The 21,691-nt window shown below is 36.7% G+C and overlaps 1 protein-coding gene across 1 annotated transcript in view; it reads left to right on the forward strand.

Moving 5' to 3' along the window:
* WDR70 (WD repeat domain 70) overlaps positions 1–21,116 on the forward strand; it is a 123,403-nt gene extending 102,287 nt beyond the window's left edge. Inside the window, exons 14-18 of the mRNA XM_084225309.1 lie at positions 7,937–8,037; positions 9,470–9,549; positions 12,257–12,373; positions 12,711–12,873; positions 20,554–21,116. Of these exons, the coding sequence (XP_084081435.1) occupies positions 7,937–8,037; positions 9,470–9,549; positions 12,257–12,373; positions 12,711–12,873; positions 20,554–20,638 (546 nt within the window). The 3' untranslated portion in view covers positions 20,639–21,116. The remainder of the gene's footprint in view (positions 1–7,936; positions 8,038–9,469; positions 9,550–12,256; positions 12,374–12,710; positions 12,874–20,553) is intronic.
* The last annotated feature ends 575 nt before the right edge of the window (positions 21,117–21,691 follow it).

Consider the following 21,691-nt stretch of genomic DNA (forward strand, 5'->3'; position numbering starts at 1 on the left):
TTGTATCACCACTCTGCTCTAAGACACCAGTGGGAAGAGATTACATGGTGTGCAGTAGGAATTGGCATCGTTAGCAATGATCTTAGATAATTGTATAGAAGTGATAGTATTTCTGCAGATAAGATTGCTATTATCTACGGATTAGTATTTCAAGTTTCTGATTTTTTTTTTAATTTTTCAATTAAATTCCAATTGCTTAGAGCTGGAGAGAAATTATTTGTTAACGTGGGTGAAAATGTGTTGAAACACTTTCTTGAAAATCTTTAGGGCCTGTTTCTGAACTTCATGGAATATATGTGAGAGAAACGTTTTCTTTTAAAGCATTGAGATTTTTGAGACAGATCTTTTCTACTGCCTCTAAGTTAAAATGCATATGCATCTTTCCTCATCATGAGACTTTAAGTATATTTTGATTCATTTTCCTCTCTTTTCTTGAGTAGTGTATGCATTCTTGCTGGGATGTATAAAATAAAACATGGCGGAGGTTTTTTTTAGTTCATGAAAACTGTGAGCCGCATAAAACATGTCTGTGAAAGTTTGTACAAAGACTAGATTTGTATCCACCGCACAGCAGTCTAAATATTTGAAGCTGCTAAACAGTTCCACACCTTATTGTATAATGGAAAAGCTTGAGAGCCCCTGCTTTAATATCTTCCCTAATTACAGAACTTGTTTAAAAGCAGTAGTAACCAAACAAGAATGGGGAACAATCTTGCGGTAGTGGGAATCTATCTTCAGCAGTTGGCATCTAAACATTTGATGTTTTATTCAAGGACATCAAAACTGTATTAAATAAATGGATGTGTTTTCCTGAAATAACTTGGTACATTTCCCTTCTTTTATGGGGAGACATATTGCTAAAGTCAGAAGGACTTATGTACAAGTCCTGGAACTATGAAAGACAAAGCTGAAAGGGTTCACTGAGATTTCATCTCTCTAGCCAGCCCAAGTTTGAAATTACTTCAAACCCCTCTCAAATACAAATATAGTATAAGCTTAGGTAACAGATGATGTTAATTTGGACGGTAATTTATTATAAGCTTACTAAGTAGTATTTGAGCTCCTGTGCTTCAAGCACAAAAGATACTGCAAGTGGTTCTTCACTATAAGTATGTAGGACAGCTTTATAGGAGAAAGGACAGAATAGATGTGCTAAATAAACTAGGTGCACGCATACTTGCACTGATTTTGACAGACAAGGCTTTTTTCAGAAAGACTGGAATTTGTAGTGATTACATTTAAGATAAAGACTCAGTTCAGTCAGAAAAGCCCCACTTAGCACTGCTGGGGTCACCTGTCCTTGTGGAATCCACGACCATGGTCAGAATGTCATTTTACATGTTTGCTATTTTCCCTGCTGACATGTCCCTCATCTGACTGCCTGGACAGCCAAGTGCAGTGAATCCAAGCAGTGCTGTTCAAACAGAGCCCATCACATACCGTCACAGCCACTGAAGCAAAGCTTTCACATGGGAAAGAGAGAAGGTTTGTTTAAGTTTTTCTTCTCCTGACAGAAAATATTTTCTTAGGTCAGCAGCTCCTGCTTTCACTTTTTTATTATGTAGCTTCAGAACAGATTCTGAGGAATTATTTATTAGATTGTAGGTTAGGAAAGGGGTAAGCAACTATGCATTTTTTTTTTCTGTTTAACCCCTATTCAGTTTTTAAGTATCTCCAGAGCTACACCTGATCTTTGAAGCAAAGGTTTTCAAGATTTGTTGTGCAGTTTTAGAACTTTGTGTCTGGTGTATTCTTCTGCAGTAGGACTATTCAATATGGGTACCAGGATTCTTTATCTTCAGCTGTGGAGTTTCATCTAAGTAGCACAACATGCTGTAATATAGATCCTCATTAGTTTTCTGTTTTTCTTTTATAGCTATTTTGGCTGCTGTAGGCTGTAGGGATTCACCTGACCAAATATAGATGTCTACAGCTGATCCAGTCACCCTAGGCTCCTTTTCTAATCAACAGAGAAAAATAAACGTGTTCAGACTGATTTTATCCCATCCTAAAATAGATCTCTCAAACAGGTTAGCTGAAGTCCACTGTAAAATGCTTATTTCTCTCTCTTAAGTTTAAAGGGAGACATTTGTAGACATTTAAAGAATAGATCTCCAAAGATTAAAAGTGTAGACATGTTAAGTTTGATGAAACAAGTCCCACCTAAATTCTTCACTTCCCTCCGTGGGTGTTTATTGTCTTCTACTAAAGTGCTGGAACATTTAATCTCTCATTTTCTGACCTTGCCAATAGCAAAGCAGGAGATAATGGGTTACTTTTGTATTCATTTCTGTTGGTTTAAGAATTTTTGACTGTAGGCAATTCACAGGAGAAAAGCCTGCCAGTCTATGAAAGGCTTGTGCTAGCTGAGAGCAAAGCCTACGCTCTCTTACTTGCACCTGATTTCCCAACAAGTGTCAAAACATCAGCAGCTTCACCATGGAGTTACTGAACTTCATCTGAAGTATAAGGCTTTTAAAAAAACATCAAATGCTCATGAATTCTTGTTTCATAGGTTGGAGGTGTGTGAAAACCTAGGATTAGCATGTTTCCTTTCCATTTTCAGTATTTACGTAAAATTAACAGTATTTTTTTCCAGTGGCTATTTGGAAGATCACTTTTGATTTTCCCTGTTTGCAGGTGGAATGTTGACTGCACATTCAGCACAAGAAAGTATGAATATTAGCTGTACGTCAGAATCATTCAGTAGAGATTTCCAGCTTCTCAGGGTAGTTTATTGTAGGGATGGAAGTAGATAGATGTAGTATGCAAAGCAGATTTGTTGTCAGTGTTTTCATTTAAATAGTTTGCACTAACAGCCATGGGAGGAGACAATAATTCAGTGAACTATGCCTAAAAGTCTGATAGCTGCTCTTAACTGATTAGTCATATCTGGTGTTTTGGAGCAAACATATTTGCCAGTTGAAAGTCAAGAACAGCCAGAGAAGAGTCAAAATGTGTACCTGAAGTGAAAAGAAAGAAAAATGGAAAATGTTTGTTCCAAGAGTGCATAACCGATATGGAAACACGTTTTTCTTTCCTCTTACCTGCATGACAGGAGAAGATTTAGTAATGAACTTGAAAAAGCTGATACATTATCATGTGTTATCTGAAAAAACACTTTACCTGAAATGTTCATTTTCAAAGATAACTGCATGGTACTTAACCTTAAAACTTAACTGTCTTTTGGGAGAAAGGGTAGTTTCCAAAGAAAACAGTGCCTGACTGAGAAGCACTAAGACCTTGTGAAGGAGGGAGAAGTTAAACATCACTGTAAAATATGGCCCCTCTAATTTACTTTTCATTTTGCAGTAGCAAGGAGAGAATATAGTCCTGTTGACCTAAGTGCTCCAGAAGTCTATGGTGATTCCTATTTATGTCCAAAATATGAAAGTTCTTGGAATTTTTTGGAAAATGGTGAAATCATTATCATGCCAGTATTGTTACAATTATGACCTCCATATGTGTACACGCATACATGTCTGTTTAATAAAATTTTGCTAACAGAAAAAGATTAACTGTTATCATGGGGCTTGTTTACATGAAAAGTTAGTGAGATTTTGTTGAATCTCAGCTGAAATGCACCAAATAAAAGCAATTCAATGCTTTTGTACAAGATCAGCTCACAGATATGTAAAATGTCAGTAGAGGAATTCAAGAGGGCAGTGATGGACAGAAACCTGAATCTTCCCTTAATCTTTTGCAGCAGAGTGAAGGAGGATAGATGTGAATAATGCTTTCAAGAGACATTCTGTATATTTGTTACTGTTATTTTGTTACATAATGAGCAACCTCATTATGAGCAACCATTTTGGTAGATTCAAAAGATATTAGTAAGATTAAGTGACTGCTCAGGCTCTGAAGTGCTGCAGAAAAATCTTTTAGGTCTAAGATGTAACATTTATGTGAAGACTGTTTGTACTCTGTAATTCACACTAGAAATAGTTGCTGCATGATGCATCATTGATTAATGCATTTATGGTTTTTTTCTTTATATCACAGCGCATCCTCTCCAAAGCTTTTCACCACCCAGATAATCACTGCCAATGTGTGATCTCTAACCATTCATAGTCCCTCTTACTAGGAATAATTAACTTTCCTGCCTGACCTGTACTGACCCATCTGAGACTGCACTTCCTATCCTGGATCAGCTCTATCCACTCTCTAAAACTGAGTGGTTTTATCTGAAGCGTTGTCCAGGGAACTGAATTTTGCCTTTCTTGCTGCAGTCTCAAACCGTCTTTATAAGCAAAGATCCAGGAAAATTCTTCCAGTCCTTGACATCAGTCTGTAGTTTTCATGACCTTACCAGCTTCATAGTTTCATCTTAGGGGGTAAATTTTCCACTCCTATGCCACAAATCATTTAAATCTTTTCTTGCTGACCTTGTAAAATGCCTTTTCTGCATTGTTTACTCCTGTCAGGGTGTTGCCCAAGTACTCTGGAAAGTTTCAGTTGAGGTAATTAGCTTTTGCTTGCTGACAAATCTGCTTCAGTTATTTTTCACTGTGCCTGTTAAACACAGGGTTGTATTCCTAGGCCAGAATAAGTGTCCCATTCTGTGTTACAGAAAATGAAGTTTCCGTTTCCCATCTAGAGACACACTGCTGTTAACTCTTGTCAAAGCACTAATACTTGTTCAGTACCAGAAAAGCTGTATGTGTAGTTGCATAGTGAGCTCACCTAGATGGAGAATTACCTGACAGAAAAATTATTTGGTATTGTTTACTGTTTACATGCAGCAACAGCTCTATTCACATGACTCAAAGGGAAATACAGAGCTGAGAACTGACTGATATTTGGGAACCACCCCAGAACTGCCTACAGACAATGACACCCACTGAATCTGTTCTAACCTCTTTCACAGTGAGAATCAAGAGGGTACACTTGCAGTGTTTCTCTGTTGGGTAATATTTTTAATATTTTCCCTGTCTGTCTTCACAAAAATACTTTGACAGTGTTTTCCCAGTATTTCCCAATGCAAGCTACTGTGTTTGTATATGAATAGACATTGCCAAAGGCTTTTCAGATTTATTTAATTTGAAGAACTTAATACTTTTGCCATAGCAAAAAATGCAAAACAACTTTTAAATCATTACTAGTAATTATGTTTTGTAATTTTCTTATAATCACAAAGCTGGCCACATCAGTCTATGGAAAAATTATTTTCAGGATTTTTTTATGACAGGCTTCCAGGACTTTGTGCTTCAAAAGCATAGTGTCCAAAACATTCAGATCAGAGAAATCTTTTTTTCAAATGTTGAAGATGTTTGTGTGATGATGCATTTTTTAATTCTTCTTTGTTACAAGACATTTTCCATTTGCTAAGCTATGACCTGACATTTTTTTACTTTCAGAATCTACATAGGTTTTTTTTGTTTTAAATGGAAGAAAATTATTTGCAGTTTGTGATTGGGTTTTTAGGTTATTTTACAGTAGGGCCGATTGTACATTGAAACAGGTTGCTGAAAGAGACTGTCAAGTTTTCATCCCGGGAAGTATTAAAAAACAAACAGGGTGATATCTTGAGGTGTCTGTAGTATCTGACCATGCTTTGAGAAGGATGGTTGAATCCACCATTTCCAGAGCTCTCTTCCAACCGCAACCATTCTAGACTTGTGAAAAATTCAGTATCAGTAGATGGGTACCTACCTTCATGTGGACATAGGCAAAGGCAGGAAAACAGTTCTTTATATGCAGTTAACAAACTTGCCTGCAGAGCTGGGAGGTAGGACCTTCTTTGAGATGGAATTTGATATTTAGCATTTCCAGTGATAAAGATGTCTACCTGACTTATTCTAGGTGGAAGCAGTTGAGAAGTTAGAGGCATCAAAAATAAATGCTCTTTAAGTCTTAATTATTTTTATGTAATAAAGATTCTCCTTACCCTTCTGTCCCAATATTAAGACCTAGCCTACAATCATCCCTTTGTTGTACAGTTAATTAGAATTTTGACTTCTTTAGGATTAAATAATCGGAAATATTTTTTAGGATATAGTTCAAGGATTCAGTATTATGGTATTTTTGAAGAATAGTCAGTTTCTAAAATAATCTAAAAACCACAGAAGTAGTTTTTATTATTTCTTATAAAGTAGGTTTATATACCAGAGGATTGATAGAATTACTTGCATGTTCAGAACTTGAGTTTGTTTAGTTTTTAACAAATTATAATCTGGGAATGTTTTATGGTTTCAAAAGATTTATAGGGCTACATTTAATGGCAGTTCCTTTTGCTTGCTCTGTAGCACGTGCCATGGTGGTTTTAAGTGTGCTGTGCATGTTTGACAAGTTAGAAACTCAGCAAACCCCATCAGAGCTGAGCCACGCTGTCTCAGGCTTGTTTTTGTTGGCTGGTATCCACTACCATGCTATAAAATACATTTACTTGACAGAAGAAAGTGGAGAACCACATTAACTACAGAGTTTAAAAAGGCTGGCTAACCACATGCAATAAATATTAATAAAAGAAAAGGCCACCCACCTTTGACCTTCAGTATTTGTTACTAGCTGTGGTGTTTTTGAGTTACTTTAGCATTTTGAGCATTACATAGCAATATGTAGGACTCTTAACTTAAATCCAACAACTTATTAGCGACTCTGTATTGTATACTTCAGGTTTATCTCTTAAAGTGTTGTTCTGTAGTTTTCTTGAAATAAGCAAAACAGGTTTATTTGTACCTGTAAGTAAATGGGAAAGTGTAATGTTGTATGTTGTGTATATGTAGGAGGATGCTTTGCTGGGGAGCCTTGTAAAGAATGGCTGTTTGATTAATGAAACTTTGTCCCACTCAGTTTTTCTTCCTAAAAGAGAATACAAAGCAGAAAAAAACAGCTTTGGAGAGTGTAATGCATCATCTTGTGGTAAAATGAAGTTCTGATTCATGATGGCTGAATTGCCTTCAGAATTTTTTCAGTATCTTTAATGTTATGTGTCTGCTAGCATCAAAAAAAATGGAGACTGGACCAAACCAGAAATAGTATGGAACATACACTGGGAAGTTGGAGGGAGAAGAAAGGGAAGGCTAGAAAAGGGAGCATTGTTCCGTGAAATACTAACAAGATCATGCATCTTGCTAGCTCTGGATACATTTGTTACATAAGTTTTACATTTGTCACAAACCAACTTCAGCCTCGGACAATGTCCATTTAAGGCATTACTGTCTGTCAAAAATAGATACTTTCTTTTGTGTTTTTTTATGAGATGTGTTGTCCTTTGTGGCACATTGTGCCCACTTTGGCTCTCTGGAGTCAGAAGTTTGAGTCTTAGAGTTTCTGTGCTGTCCTGCTGAATCAGACTGAGAACAGTACTCACATGGAGATTCAAAGTCACATGTAGAACAATACTCTTAATGTCTGAAAATGAGTTTCCCTGCTGACCAGAAGGGTGACAGTACTGTGAGACATTGGCTTCACATACCAAGTTCTTAGTGTTGTGGGGAAGAGAGAAGCATGAGTGAAAATCAGCATCTCTTCCGTTTCTGCAGTCAGCAAGTGAAAAGGTCAACAGTGTATGACAAGAAGGGAAAAAACAGATAAAGTGATGAATGAAGTGGAAGAATTAAAAATAAGAGTACAAAAGTCATGAGGGCCTGAATTGCTATATCTTATCCGAAGCACTTAATTGTTCTCCTTCAAATCCGTCCTTAACTTTCTATTTTTATTGTGCCCATGAAGATCCTGGCAGCAGATAGTCTGTAGAAACCACTGGTTATCACACTGTCACCAATTTTTACTTCCTTCCCTTTCTACATGCTGGTGTTGTCACTCCTTTTATTTTGTATTCTACTCTGGAGTTATTCATTCACATATTCACGGGCTTATTCATATGCTTAAGCTTGGTCCTGCTACAGTGTGGTGCACTCTTTGACAACCTGAATATTGATTCTAAGATCCAGATGAGTGACCAACTAACTGTCAATATCTCACTCTATTTCAGAGTGTTGTGCGTTGCCTTTGGCATCCCAAGCTGAACCAGATCATGGTTGGTACTGGAAATGGTTTAGCCAAAGTGTACTATGATCCTGTCAAAAGCCAGAGGTATGTAATCATGATTTATTATAGGGTTTTTTCCTCTAATTTAGCCTGATTCTGTGATTCAATGATTATACTAAGAAATGAGTAAAATTGGTTTGGTAACATTTGTTTTGCAGAGTTCTACTTATTCAGCAGCAGTAGAAAGAGAAAAAATAACCCAAAATGTTTACTTATTGAAGAGTGGCACTTTTTCCATTGGGCTTTACCTTTTGCAGTATATTGGCTGTTCTACCTGAATTTACAAATGCTTTCAGTTTTTAATTGCATGAAATCTGCAGTAAGAACAACCTTTCATCCTGTCTGTTGGAGGTTGCTGAGGATGTATTACTGAGTCGGTATTTATTGTATTTAGGTTTTTTGTATTGTATTCAGATTTCTTAATGCATATTTTCTTCCTGAAGTAAAAATCTTGTTTAGAAGCATCAAACTTCAGTGCTAATGAAGTAATGCTGGAAGACCGAATTTGACAATGTGCAAAGCAAGGAAACACATCCCCACCTTTCTTCTAGTCTTCTTCACCATCCTCATTTATCACATGAGAATTTTGTCTGTACATCTAAGGGAAAGGTGGTACTGATTTATCAGACAATGACTTGCCAACCTGGGATGAAGAGGGCCTAAGTAGAAGGCCTATAAATACTTGTTTTGTGATTAATTTTCTTTTGCCGTCTGGGTTGGCTGGAGAAGTGGAGCATTCTTCCTTCCTGTCAGTCGGGAGGAAATGTACAATTCATTGACACTGACTGGAATAAATAAGGTGTTCTTCCTATGTATGTGGTATCTTTGTTTTGCTGGCGTCCTAAACCAAACTTGAGTTCATGTTTTCTGGATACTTACTGTCACCTGGGCACTTCCGTGTGAAGATAAACTCTGCTTTACAAGATTATCAGAAATAAGTTTTATTTTTCTGATTTTGGCAGTTTAGAGAACATGGGAGCTGGTCATCATTTTTTGGACCACAGAGTCCTAGTGCAGTTTTGTACCTGGTTTATTTCCTGGTATTTACCATGAGGAGGTGAATACCACTGGTTTAAATCAATCTTGATGCAGCCAGGCTTATGCAGTCTTTCCTGCCTCAGTGTTACCGGCACCTCTGATTAGATAATGGCCAACACTGCTGCCTAGGAAAACTTATATCAGGAACAAATGAGTTCCCAAGTTTGGAGAGCAGCACTTCCAATGTGCACACTAAAGTACTGTGGACAAATGAAGTGTGAAATGAATCTTCCACCCTTATTTCTGCATGTCATATAAACTGCTCTATAACAGAAACACTGTAATCTCCATACCCTCCTTCACATGAGCATGAACAGGCAAAGATACACACATTCATGAATATTTAGAGTGCTGTATAATTTTGTTGAGACTGTCTTGAATAAAAACTGGTTTCTGTTTGGTATAAACAGCCTAACTGAACTGCTCTGTTTCCTCCTAGGGGAGCAAAATTATGTGTGGTCAAAACAAAACGAAAAGAGAGACAAGCAGAAACTCTCACGCAGGATTACATTATAACACGTAAGAAATTTAAACATATCTTTGTAGTAGAATCCTTAGCTCATTCTTAGGTTTGAAATTATTTTCAGATTGTTTAGCTTTATTTTTTTCCCTTTAAGAACCAGTCTTTCATTAAGCATTGATCACTGGTGTCATATACTGGTGCTTCATACAAATTTTTTATAGCCTTGCACAAACAGAAAGCTATATCTAATCTGTATGCTCTGTAAAGTTGTTAATAATTATTGGTTTCTTGATTGTGACGCTCCTGAAAGCCTCAAAAATTTTGGAGTGTTTTTACAGCTTTAGTCTTCCCTAACTTAATTGTGGAATGTAGATGGGTTTAGGAAGAGTTTTGCCATTTTGCAGTACCAGTGACAAAATCAGAGATGGGAGATAGGTCTTGAACAAATAACAAATGATTTTTCAAAATTTGTAACGTACCAAAGTTATACAGAGTTTTAAATAGCTTAACCATCCCTAGCTTTGGGGATTTGTGAGTGCTTGTGTTTGTTGTAAAGGTTCACTGACACAAAAGAAATAGTTATCATTGCTACTATAAAATGTTCAATGATCTGCCTTTTCCCAACGACAGATTTTACAATGGAATGAGGGAATTAACTGAGAGATCTTGACCGTCCCCATTAGCATTGCCCTGTGTAGTGTTTCCTCGTGAGAAATGAGAGCAGTCACGTGGTTGTGGTGTCCTGCTTCTCTTCATCCTCTTCCAGTTCCAGGGTGTTCAGTTCTGATTTCTAGTAGTCTTCATTTTACACATACTAAAACCACTTCTCTATAAAACAAACAAGTTGTTTGGCAGCATAATAAACAAAAAGAGGTTTAGAATGAGGAAATTTGGGCAGTCTTGGTAACTAGACCCATATCAAGGCACTTTGGTTCCAGGTTCCCATCTTGGGCACTTTCCAGCCAGAGCTGTCTCCAACTTACCTTACTGCTACAGATGTGCAGCTCCAGTTTTTGGGACCCTAAACTTATGTAGCAACTACGAAAGATCAGGGGTATTCATGCTCTTTGGGTGCTCTTAATGCATCCTTACAACATCCTTCACTGTTACGCTTTGTGTGCACTGTCATTAGTGTTTATATTCTAAAGAACTTCTGTGATTTTTTTAAGGCAAATTCTATTTAAAATCCAGTGGAACTTGTGTGTTCTATAGCATTTATTAATGTCATTCAAAGATACAGGTCCCAGTTATGCAAATTTTTGGGATTTTATCACTGAGTTCTAGCTGATTAGCTGTTTCTTCCCATAATTTTGAAACTAAACAAGATACTTCCATATACCTCAATGCAGAAAAGCATTGTAAGGATTTGCTCAGCAAATTTTTAATTTTTTTGGAATATTTTGGAAACTTTTCAGAGATTAGCTGTCTGTCTTTTAAGTTTACAGATAGAACTGGGAAAACCTGAAGATCTCTGAAGTGCTTTTGCAAAGTGAACTGACCCCTTTTTTCTTATCTTTTTTTCCCCTCTTTTTTCTTTTAGGGTTTTTTTTTTCCCTGATCAGATTTCTTGTTGCTCTTTAATATCAGAATTGCCTGTAATGGCTACTTAAAATGCAGGAATGTTGTTTTAAGGGATTAAGTGTCTCTTTTAAAACATAGGAATACACAGCATGGTTTTCCCTTAGACAACCTTGACTCCACAAATGGCAAAGGCTTGGATCTCTGCATTAGTGACCTCAGATGCTCTGTGGAAACTGATCAAGCTTAGTGCCTGCCAGAAAATTGTCCCTGGCATTTCATACTTAATGAAATCTGCAAAAATAAAACTTAAACATTTGTTTCCAAAGATCTGCTGTGTGTCATCAGGCTGTGACTTCATTCAGTCTAATAAATTGAACAGGCTTACAGAAATAATCTGAAAACTCAAGTTGATAAGTGCCTGAATGCTCCCTGGCATTTTTTTTTTAATCAATATAGAGATGATGTTCCTCAATTTAAGATTTGTTTGGCTATTTTTTGTCTTTATTGGATCATTTGACTGCTACACAATTTCCCAGGTTTTGGGAAACAGCAGCAATGAGCATACCTGCATGTGAGATCTAAGCCTCTCTGCAAGAAAGCCATGCCCATTAACATGGTGTTTCTCTGTTGCTGACAAATGACTGTCTTGTCTGAGTGGATCAAAGCCATTACTGTTACTGAAGATAACACTTTTATGAGGAAATAGAAGTTCTAAATCCTGACAATTTAGCCAGGCTTTCACACTTATGTTATTTTTCCAATGGTGATTAATCGTATTATTTAAGAAAGAAAATTATTGTGACTTCATGTCTGTAATATTATATTTTGAATCATTGAGGGGTTTCTGCTGCACTCCTTGTCATATCCAAGAATGTATCAAGTGCCTTGTCATGCTCTTAGAATATGAGAAAGCTGAAGAAACATGGGAAGTTCAGAAAAGAGTAACTGATTGGTCACAATGCTAATGTTGACAGAGGTATGAATGAAATGTGCATAAACTGTGCAAAAAGTATTTCAGATGAGAGGCTCCTGCCTGAAGGAATCCTGACATCTGATTGTTTTCATCTGCTAAAAATTCAGCAGGAAGAAATGCCTGAAAGTAATACTTGGATATGGGATTACTGGGAGGGTGCTCCTGACACCTCTTCTATTGCAAGAAAAAATCCAACTCTTTGTATTTAAAATTTTAAAAAGAAAATGGAATTTCTAACGTTTCATTTTGTCCAAACTGTAACCCTTCAGCCCATGCGCTTCCAATGTTCCGTGAACCACGACAACGAAGCACAAGAAAACAGCTGGAGAAGGATAGGTTGGACCCCATGAAGTCTCACAAACCTGAACCTCCAGTGGCAGGAGCAGGTAATCTAGGCATAATCATTTTGAACTGTTGTATGCCAAAAGGGCCATCATGTTTTTGTTCTGCACTCATCTGGATTTGCATTTTTTGGGTGGTGACTCTACTCTGTAGATGAATGGGCAGTGTCCAGCACTTTAAGACATTGATGTCTTGTTGGAGTGCTTGCCTGCAAAAAATTTGTAATTACAATGGCTTACTTTGAGTTACAGAGTCAGTAAAACACCCACCTGACTGCAGCTCTAAGTTAAACCCTTCCTATAGCATTAAATAATCTCTTTGTATCAGGCCACCATTGCAGGCTCTGCATATTTCTTAAATATATTTCTCTTTGTGCCACAGGTCGTGGTGGCCGTGTTGGGACTCACGGGGTCACCCTGTCATCATATATAGTCAAGAACATTGCCCTGGACAAGACAGATGACAGCAATCCTCGAGAGGCCATTCTGCGTCATGCAAAGGAAGCGGAGGAAAATCCATACTGGGTGGCTCCAGCATATGCTAAGTAAGGAAACAATTAAGAATACAAGTCATATTTCTGGAGGCCAGTAGGAGTTTACTTAAAATAGATGTTTTTAATGCTATACTTTGCCTTTTTTGGATTGCTGCCACAAATATGTAAACCAAGAATATACTCTTTTATAAAGATATGAGTTTCCAGGAGGTTAAATTGTTGAAATTTCACATTTCCACTTCTAAAATGTGCCTGCCAGTACTAGAAGTTATTTTAAAGCCTTCAAAGTTGATTTGAGTTTAGAATCGTCTCCAAATCAGTGTCTTAAACTGCAATATACCTTTTAATATGATATATATTTAATATTTTAATAGGGTATATATATTTAATAGGGTATTTATCAATATATCATTGTTATATTGAGATGATTTTTCAACACACCCTCTAGTTCTGACTGATTCTTAGATTAAACCTTCAAAATATTTATGTGGTGTTATGATAGAATGATTTCTCAACTGTCATAAGTTTTAATCTGAATTTTTCTTGCATGAGGACCCAAGTAACTGCCTGAATTAACTTTGTTTTAGATGTATAGCAATATTAAAAGTTGCAGCTGATAAAAATTAAAAGCTGATAAAATCTCCTACCAAAAATTCAACATAAAAAATAAGTTTTCAAGTGTTACATAAGTTAAAGAGCCTTATCAAGATTTTTGTGGTAAAACCTTGGTAACCTCACAGAATCACAGCCTTTGGATGATGACATTTGTTTTCTGGCTTGACCCACATGTTCACAAAGATAACAAAATAGCAATTCTAAAGCAGCTTGAGAATGTCAGCCATCCAGCCTGGCTTTGAGCAAGTAATTAATACGTAAGGTACACTGGTAATTGATAAGTATGGCGTTTGGTGTTATACATCAAACAAATGTATTATAGAGTATCACTCTAGGTACCAAAGATGGGATATTTGAAAGCCTAATTCTGTAGCAATTGTTTTAATGACTATGTTAAATATTGATTTTTAATTGTTTGATTGCAAGAGAGGAAATATATTCAGAATGTGTAGGCATCTGGTTTCATTTGAGGAATCCATCCTCAAAAGTAAATACAACCACACATTCCATCAGCTAGATAGATAGGTCAGCATATTTTTGGCTTAATAACTTCATTGATTGTGTATTAAGTTTCATTCCCAACACCTGCAACGTAGTAGACATGAAAGTTTTAAAACAAAGCTGTGTTAGAGGAGGCTTACTGTGTCAGGTGGCCAGATCTCATTACAGTTCCTTGTTAAAGATGTGGCTGCAGGGGAGGAGGAGAGCTGGCTGAGAAGTGGGCAGGATGCAAGTCCAGACTGCTATTAACTTACACACCAGACGGTAATGTGTATGTGGGGGAATTGGACTGCAGCCAGCAGCACGCTGCCTTGATGGCTTTGTCAGCTGATAAATCTCACCCTGGTGAAGATGAGAGCCTCAAGCCATCATCCTTGCTTTAAAAGCTTCAATTTCAGATGCACCCTCTGCAAAGAGCATTAAAAAACTCCCAAGCAATAACAAGATTTTAAACAACAACAATAGAATAGTAGTAATGGTAATAATAACAATAATAACAACAATAACAATAACAATAAACCAGCACTAATAATAGTACTAATAATATCTAATACAATGAAATAGAGAAACTTGTATCATGTTCTTAGTTTTCAGAAATTCAGCACTATATTAACAGCCACATAAAGCTGTGCTATTATAATATATATAATACAGTAATATATGCCATTATAATCATATCCTACATCTGATTTTATGACACATGGATATTTAACCTGTACATAAAATGCATTTTACAGGTGTACTTACAGACTTATATTTAATAAAATACACAAATTGCAAGTAATTGATCCAAATTATCATGCAGTACTGCTTCGTACACCGGACAGGTGCTTTAGCTGTAGCATAAGTTACACTATAGATTTAGAAAAAGTGATATTCTGATACATTTTAAAAATCATATACTGTCTTAAGACCTAAAAGCTATACATCCAGTATGTTTCATTTTTTTTAAATAGTGTTTATTCTTTTACTACTTTATTCTTCTGCTACCATATCTGCTACAGTCTTTCAATTTCTTGTAGTAGATGCCTACTTAAACATGGTATAAAACTATCCACTTGATATATCTTTTGTTTGACAAGGCTTTTGGTCCTATGCTTTCTATGCACGTGAAGTTTTCACTCTCCTTCTTCAGAAAATGTGTAAGGAAACTGTAGTTACTTCATTTTCGCCAGTGTAGTTATTAAATAATTTTTGACTGAGAAAATTAAGAAATGCTCTTTTCTGGTTAATCAGTTTTCATAACTTGGAATATGATGACTGTATTGATTTGTCTGTTCCTGAGTCATAGGGGCTATATCATTCTCAATCAGTTAACAAATTTAATGCTTTTTTAATTGTATATAAGGGAGAGTGACTTTTGTGCGTGGGGGGGGGGGGGTAGTGACTAGACAAGGGGAAATGGTTTTAAACTAAAAAAAGAGAGATTTAGATTAGATGTTACAAAGAAATTCTTTATTCAGAGTGTAGTGAGGCGCAGAACAGGTTGCCCAGAGAAGTTGTGAATGCACCATCCCTGGAAGTGTTCAAAGCCAGATTGGATGGGGCTCTGAGCAGCCTGGTCTGGTGGAAGTTGTCCCTGTCCATGGCAGGGGAGTTGGAACTGGATCATCTTTAAGGTCCCTTCCAATCCAAACCATTCTATGATTCTATGATTTTCACTTCAATAAATTTTCTAAGAAATGTATGACTTCTGTTAGTTCATGCATTCTATGTAAAAATATATCTCTTTTTTTGGAGTTAAAGGTGTATAATTTACTCTTGAAGCTGAATATTCATTTGTATTATTTATGACTTGAAAAATTTTTAAGCTTGTTATCATTAGTTTGACTTTTCTGTTCCCCGTGACATTTGAGCCAAAAAGGTGGGGGAAGTACGTTAAGAGGCAAAAGAATGGGTGAAAAACAGATTCTGCTGAAAAGGATACTGGGGATGATAAGAAGTACATGCTGAATTGGGAGATGACATGTCACAGAAGCCCAATGTGAATAAAGTGTCAAATAAGATGTGATCAACACAGCAGAAAAGTCATAATGGATGAGGATAAGGGAAAGATCTTGAAATTTCTCAGGAAAAAGCGTGTTAGAGTCCTTGGCAAGAGCCATTCCACTGGAGTGAAAGGAAAGAAAGGACAGATTGAAGATTTCAAGTAAAGAACTACAGGAAAGGAACTTGAGGCATCAGTTGTAAATGTTTGAAAATTACATTCTTTGTGAGCTGTTTGTTTTAACACAGCTGTACAGATATACTGTAGTGACTTCAGATGTCCCTCTGAAGGATCAGCAGGAATTACTAAGCATTGTAGCTGAGTGCCTAATCAGATGCAGCTTTCTTCTGTACCAGAGAGAAAGTGAGGGTGAAATTTCCCTCCTCAACAAGGTAAACTGCAGTTAGTGAAAACACCTTTCATTTCACGGATGTTACCCCTATTTTACATTGCTTTTTCATTGCTCCTTGTCACTGTCAAAAGGGAATGACTTGAAGCAAGAGTCTGTAGCTGTGTTGTGTTCACTGAACTTTTTCTCCAGGGCAATACCAGTCTGTGAAGTGTTAGACATGTAATGGCTCGAGTATCGTTAGATGAAAAATCAGGACTAAGCAGAATGTCTTGTAATAGCAGCATAGTTGGGATGCATTGTTATATTTATCCTAAATATTATTTTGTAAATTGGTAATTTTGAGAGGGAAGCCCCTGAGATTTAGAAAAGAGCCAAGCTGGTTGGTGGGATGAAAAACAAAAAAGGCTCCTCATGCTGAAAACCTTAACTTTTCCCTCTGGAAGTGACCTTTATGACATTATTCTGGTTTCCATGCATGCTTGAAAATCTTTTTTCTTTGTTTCAGTGCAATATAAACACAAATTTCAGAAGTTACTTTGACATGAGTCACATGTTGTGATATGCAGTTGTCATCTCCAGCTGGTTGTGCTGCTGCAGTGTTATTTATCTGCTAGTCTATGATCCTCACATATCAATGAGCTACTTTTACTGGACCCCTGAGAAGCAATTAAGAAAAACAGCCCATAACCAGAGGGATTACGGTGACTAAAGCAGTATTCGTGGTCCCTGGAAATTTTTTAGAGGTCTGCATATCTGAATATCTTGAAACCACTGAAGTTAAGAGAAGCATATAATATAAATAAATCATGCTAGTTTGTTTTCCCATCTTTGTTTGCAGCCTGTTACCATAACCCACAATAGGAATGCATTTTTTAGTGTATGAGATACTGGTTTCAGCTGACAGTCATGTGGAAATTCAGGATCACAGAACAGTTTAGGTAGGAAGGGAATGCTTGAAGCCATCTAGTCCAAGCTCCTGCTTAAAGTGTGCTCAGTGCTCAGATACAGTTTGATTTGGGTTGTTCAGGGGTTTGTTCAACCAAGGTTAAATATCCTCAAGGATGGAAATTCCCACACCTGTCTGGACAGCCTGTTCTCACAATTTGGTGGCCAGGCACAGTATGCCCTTGCTAAGTCCATGCTGGCTGTTCCCTGCCACCTCATGTCCTTCATATATCTGGAAGTGCCTTCCAGTATCTTTCCTTCAAGCTGAGGTTGCATAATTGCCCAGATCCTCCTTTTGCCCTGCACAAAGATGATAATTACTTTTTCTAGCCATCAAGACCCTCTCCCAGTCACCGTTTCATCTCAATGATGACAGAGTGCCCTTGCAATGACATCGGCCAGCTCCCTCAGTACCTGGATCCAGCCATGTGATACGGATTTTTACATGTCCAATGAGCTACAAACTGTCTTCCTCTTCCTGTTGGAAATGTCTCAGTCCCTATCAAAGACTCTGCTATAGTGTAGGAGTGCTTGCAGGCCTGAGGACAGACCTTTCCAGGGAAAATGGAGCCGAAAAAAGCACCTTGGCTTTTTCATATGCTATGTTAGTGGTGTACCTGCTCAACAAGGCACATTTTCCTTCACATTCCTTTGTCTGTCAGTGTAGCTCTAGAAATCTGTTGTTCTTGCCTCTCACATTTCTTTTCTGTTTCAGTTCCATCTAAGCTTTGTCTCTCCTAACTCTGTTTCTCTGTGTTCATGTAATGCCTACGTTCCTTTTAGCTGAGGGTGTCCTTGCCTCCTTTGTGTTCTTCCTTTTTGGAGTTTGTGGTTTATCACAGTCAGATCCATATGCATCCATGCCTGGCTATTGCCAGGCTGTACTTTCTGCAGATGAAATGTAATCTGTTTTGAGATTTCCTCAAATATCAACCAGCTTTCCTTGGGCCCCTTTGCCCTCTGCCGTGGGATCTGCCAAACAGATCCCTAACAAGCTGAAATCAACCCCCAAAGTCAAGTATAAATAAAACTGAGAAGTTTGATGGGGAAAAAGGACACAGCCCTTAGAAATAAGAATACTTAATAGAAGAAAACTTGTGATAATTTTTGTAAGAATTTTAATCATGCAGGAAACTCCTTCATTTACTGCAGTTACTAAGCAGAAAAAAAATGTGTTTAAATTAGATTAAGTGATCACTGCTAATAAAGCAATAACAAAACCAGTGTTTTAAAATGGTCAGGCATATGAATCACCCTAGGTGCCCCAGTTACAGCTATGTAGCTTGTGGAGGTGGAACAGTTTACATTTCAGCTGAGGCTATAACTATTTCATGGTAATTTTAAAAAGTGAGATAGCAAGCAGACTTGACTTCCTCTGCATATTTTTGCTTTAGCTGAATACCTCTAGATTATGGTACAGTTTCTCTTTCTTTTTTTTTTTCTTTTTTTCTCCTTCTTCCCCTACCTCAGCTTTCCTATACTCAGTAGACATTTTCTGAAGTCTGTGCCACTCATATCCTGGAAAAAACTTACATTTTGCTGCTTGTTTCACAAATTTTTTCATTCCTCTAAGTTGGAAATGTTTATCTGAATGATGACAGTTGCAAGTTTGTGGTCAGAAATTATGGGCTTCCCCTTGATTAATTGTGCTTTACTAATTAAACTCTTTAATACAGAGGTCATCCTAGAGGACATTTATATACTTTTCATCCATTGTGGTGAAAGGAGGGTACATTGCTAAAATGGACTGACTAAACCTTTGTCAGTATGACTTTGTTGGAAAGAGAAGATTCCATACATTCTTCCTTTTCAGCAGATAGCAAAATCCAGTATTCTGCCAATAAGGCTTCCATCCCTGGTGTTTTAGATTCAATGTTGATTTTTTTTCTCTTATTTTTCCCCCCTAAATTCTTTCTTCAGCAATGGATTAAATAGAACTTATATAAGCATTTTATAATGAAATTTTAAAACTGGAAAATATTTTTAAATCTCATTTATGCTTTCCATGGACAGTAGAAGGACCCATGTAACTTCCGCAGTATAGGTCCTAATCTGGGTGCAAGATCTGCTACAGCCTGCACCCAGGGACCGTGTGCCCGTCGGAGTTCTTCGGTAGGGCCATCTTTGGAATTATCAGCACGACCCTTTCCTCAATGGCAAGCTTGGAGGGTGGAGGGGCAGGCAGGCAATAGAAAGATCGTGCATGTAAGGGGAGGTGTCTTTGACTAGTTTTGGTGATTTTGAACCTATTTGTTCACATATTTAACAAGTGGAGAACCTGTTCCGTACGAGCTGATGGCTTGCTATTACCCTTTGAAGTTAGAGGCAACATGGGATTTTGCCTATTGTGCTACGTAAGGCAGGCACACTTTTGGTAAGGTTTATGCATTTTGTAGAGCTTGCCAAATAACAGTTATTATAATAATAACGCTTCACGTCCTTAGACTGATACAAAAACATTAGTTAATATAGTAATGAGATGATGACTGCCTTGGGTGCATTTTATACTTTGTCATGTTGAGAAGTTGAGCACAACCAGCATCAGAAATCTGATAGTTTCAGTTCTGCAGTGACTGTGCTGAGAATTAAGTTGGAAAAGGGGACCATGCAGTTGTTAAAGTGAAAAACAAGGGAACTGAATATCCAAACAGTTTATTAAATTGCTACTTGATACTGTATTCACTTAGAAAGGAATCAGTAATTACTTCTGTAAAGTTTAAGTGGTATTTAAAGTTCACACAAAGAGTGGAGGAATTGATATTATCAAGCTTGACTGTCAGATACACTGTGTTCTCATATGAAGATCATTACATTTTTTATGTTACAGTAGTGTTAGATAAAGTCTCTGGGGAAGAAGCTGTATTTTCATGCATAGGTTTAGCCAGAAACCTGGCTTAGCTGTTCCCTTTTCAGTTACTGGCTGTTGTTCTGAAGCGTATCAAAATGGAAGTTTCTTTTCAAAAAGTCATGGAATGAGGAGACCAGGGGCTCTGCTTTTCTAGCATGGAATTAAATGGATTTGTTCCTCCCTCACTTCTGTCTTAATTTTATTAATGGAATATACAGATATTGATTGTAAGCTAATGAGGAAGTAATGCTTGCAAGACGTGTGTTTGTTGTGGTCGTTTGTCTGTGAGCTGCAGGTTTCTTTAGTTCTGCAAAGGTTAGTTAATAAGTTATTGTCAAAAATAAAAAATGGTCAAATCTAGTAAGCTCTTTTTTTTGAAAGTGTCTATATGTATCTATTTTGTTGGTGTCTAGTGCCTGTCTAATACAGTCTGATAAAGTTTTGTAGACTGACCACTATTTTTATCTTTTTAATGTTTTCTAGAACACAGCCAAAAACAGTTTTTGCGGAAGTGGAACCAGAAGATGATGAAACAGACAAGCCAGAGTGGAAAAAACGTAAAATTTGAAAAATAATTTGTTTAAAGAATCATTTTGGAGCATTTGAAACAAGATGAAACATTTCTTTCTTTATTTGGTATAGTGGGTCAAAATTTGAAAGCAAATATTACTTCAATTTATAAAACTTGCTGCAGTATAAAAAGGGATTGTTGAATTACACTGGCTTAATCCCACATCTGAATTTTGTAATAAGGAATTAATTATATTGTGCAAATAACTTCTGTATGTCAGTTACTTAGCTTTGTGAGTTAAGTGAAAAATATTTCTGTATAAATAGTGAATTCATTATATTGCCAAATGTCGGGGTTTTTTTCATTACTGTCAACTTTACAAATGCCATGTCATGACAATGTTCAATGAATTTAAGTATCCAAATAAAATAGTACAATTTCTAAGACTTCTTTTTATTTTTTCCAGTTAAGAGCTAACAGATTACTTCTTTATAAGTGCAACAAAATTTAGATTAGTTATCGTGTAATATTCAAGTTTAGTTAATTTGTTTGCTCACATGAGTTACAGTTCAGTTCACACTCTGTGTGAATCTTAGAAAACATGTCTGTACTTCTTTGCATGATGTTCTTTTTCAGTATGTGTAGTATCTACAGTAGGATTATATACAGCTTGTATATTTTTTTACATGTGAAATTGCAATGGGCAGTTACATAATTTAGTGTAGTAAAAATAATGTGCTTCTTGCCAAGTTGATGCAAAATTTCATTGAGGTTTGTTATCCCTCTTAGTTTGTATGGGTAAGTTTTAGGGTAGAGCAGATATGTGTATTTAATACCAGGTTCTTGTGTGTATTGACTTTGTTGTATACCTGAATTATGTATATCCTGCCTCACACTTTCTGAAGACTGATACTATTCTTTATAAAGTAGCTTGTCTAAATATAGAAAATTCTCATTTTTTAACACAGAATTGCAGTTCTGAGCATCATAAATGGAAGGACAAATTTAAAACTAATAAATGTCCTTTAGAGGAGAATAAAGAACCCAAGTTAGTTTTAGGCCTTTATGTTGTGATTATAACAATACACAGTATGCTAAGTATTGTGATTA

Source organism: Fringilla coelebs (genome assembly GCF_963513975.1).
Source record: "Fringilla coelebs genome assembly, chromosome: Z".
Classification (NCBI taxonomy): Eukaryota; Metazoa; Chordata; class Aves; order Passeriformes; family Fringillidae; genus Fringilla; species Fringilla coelebs.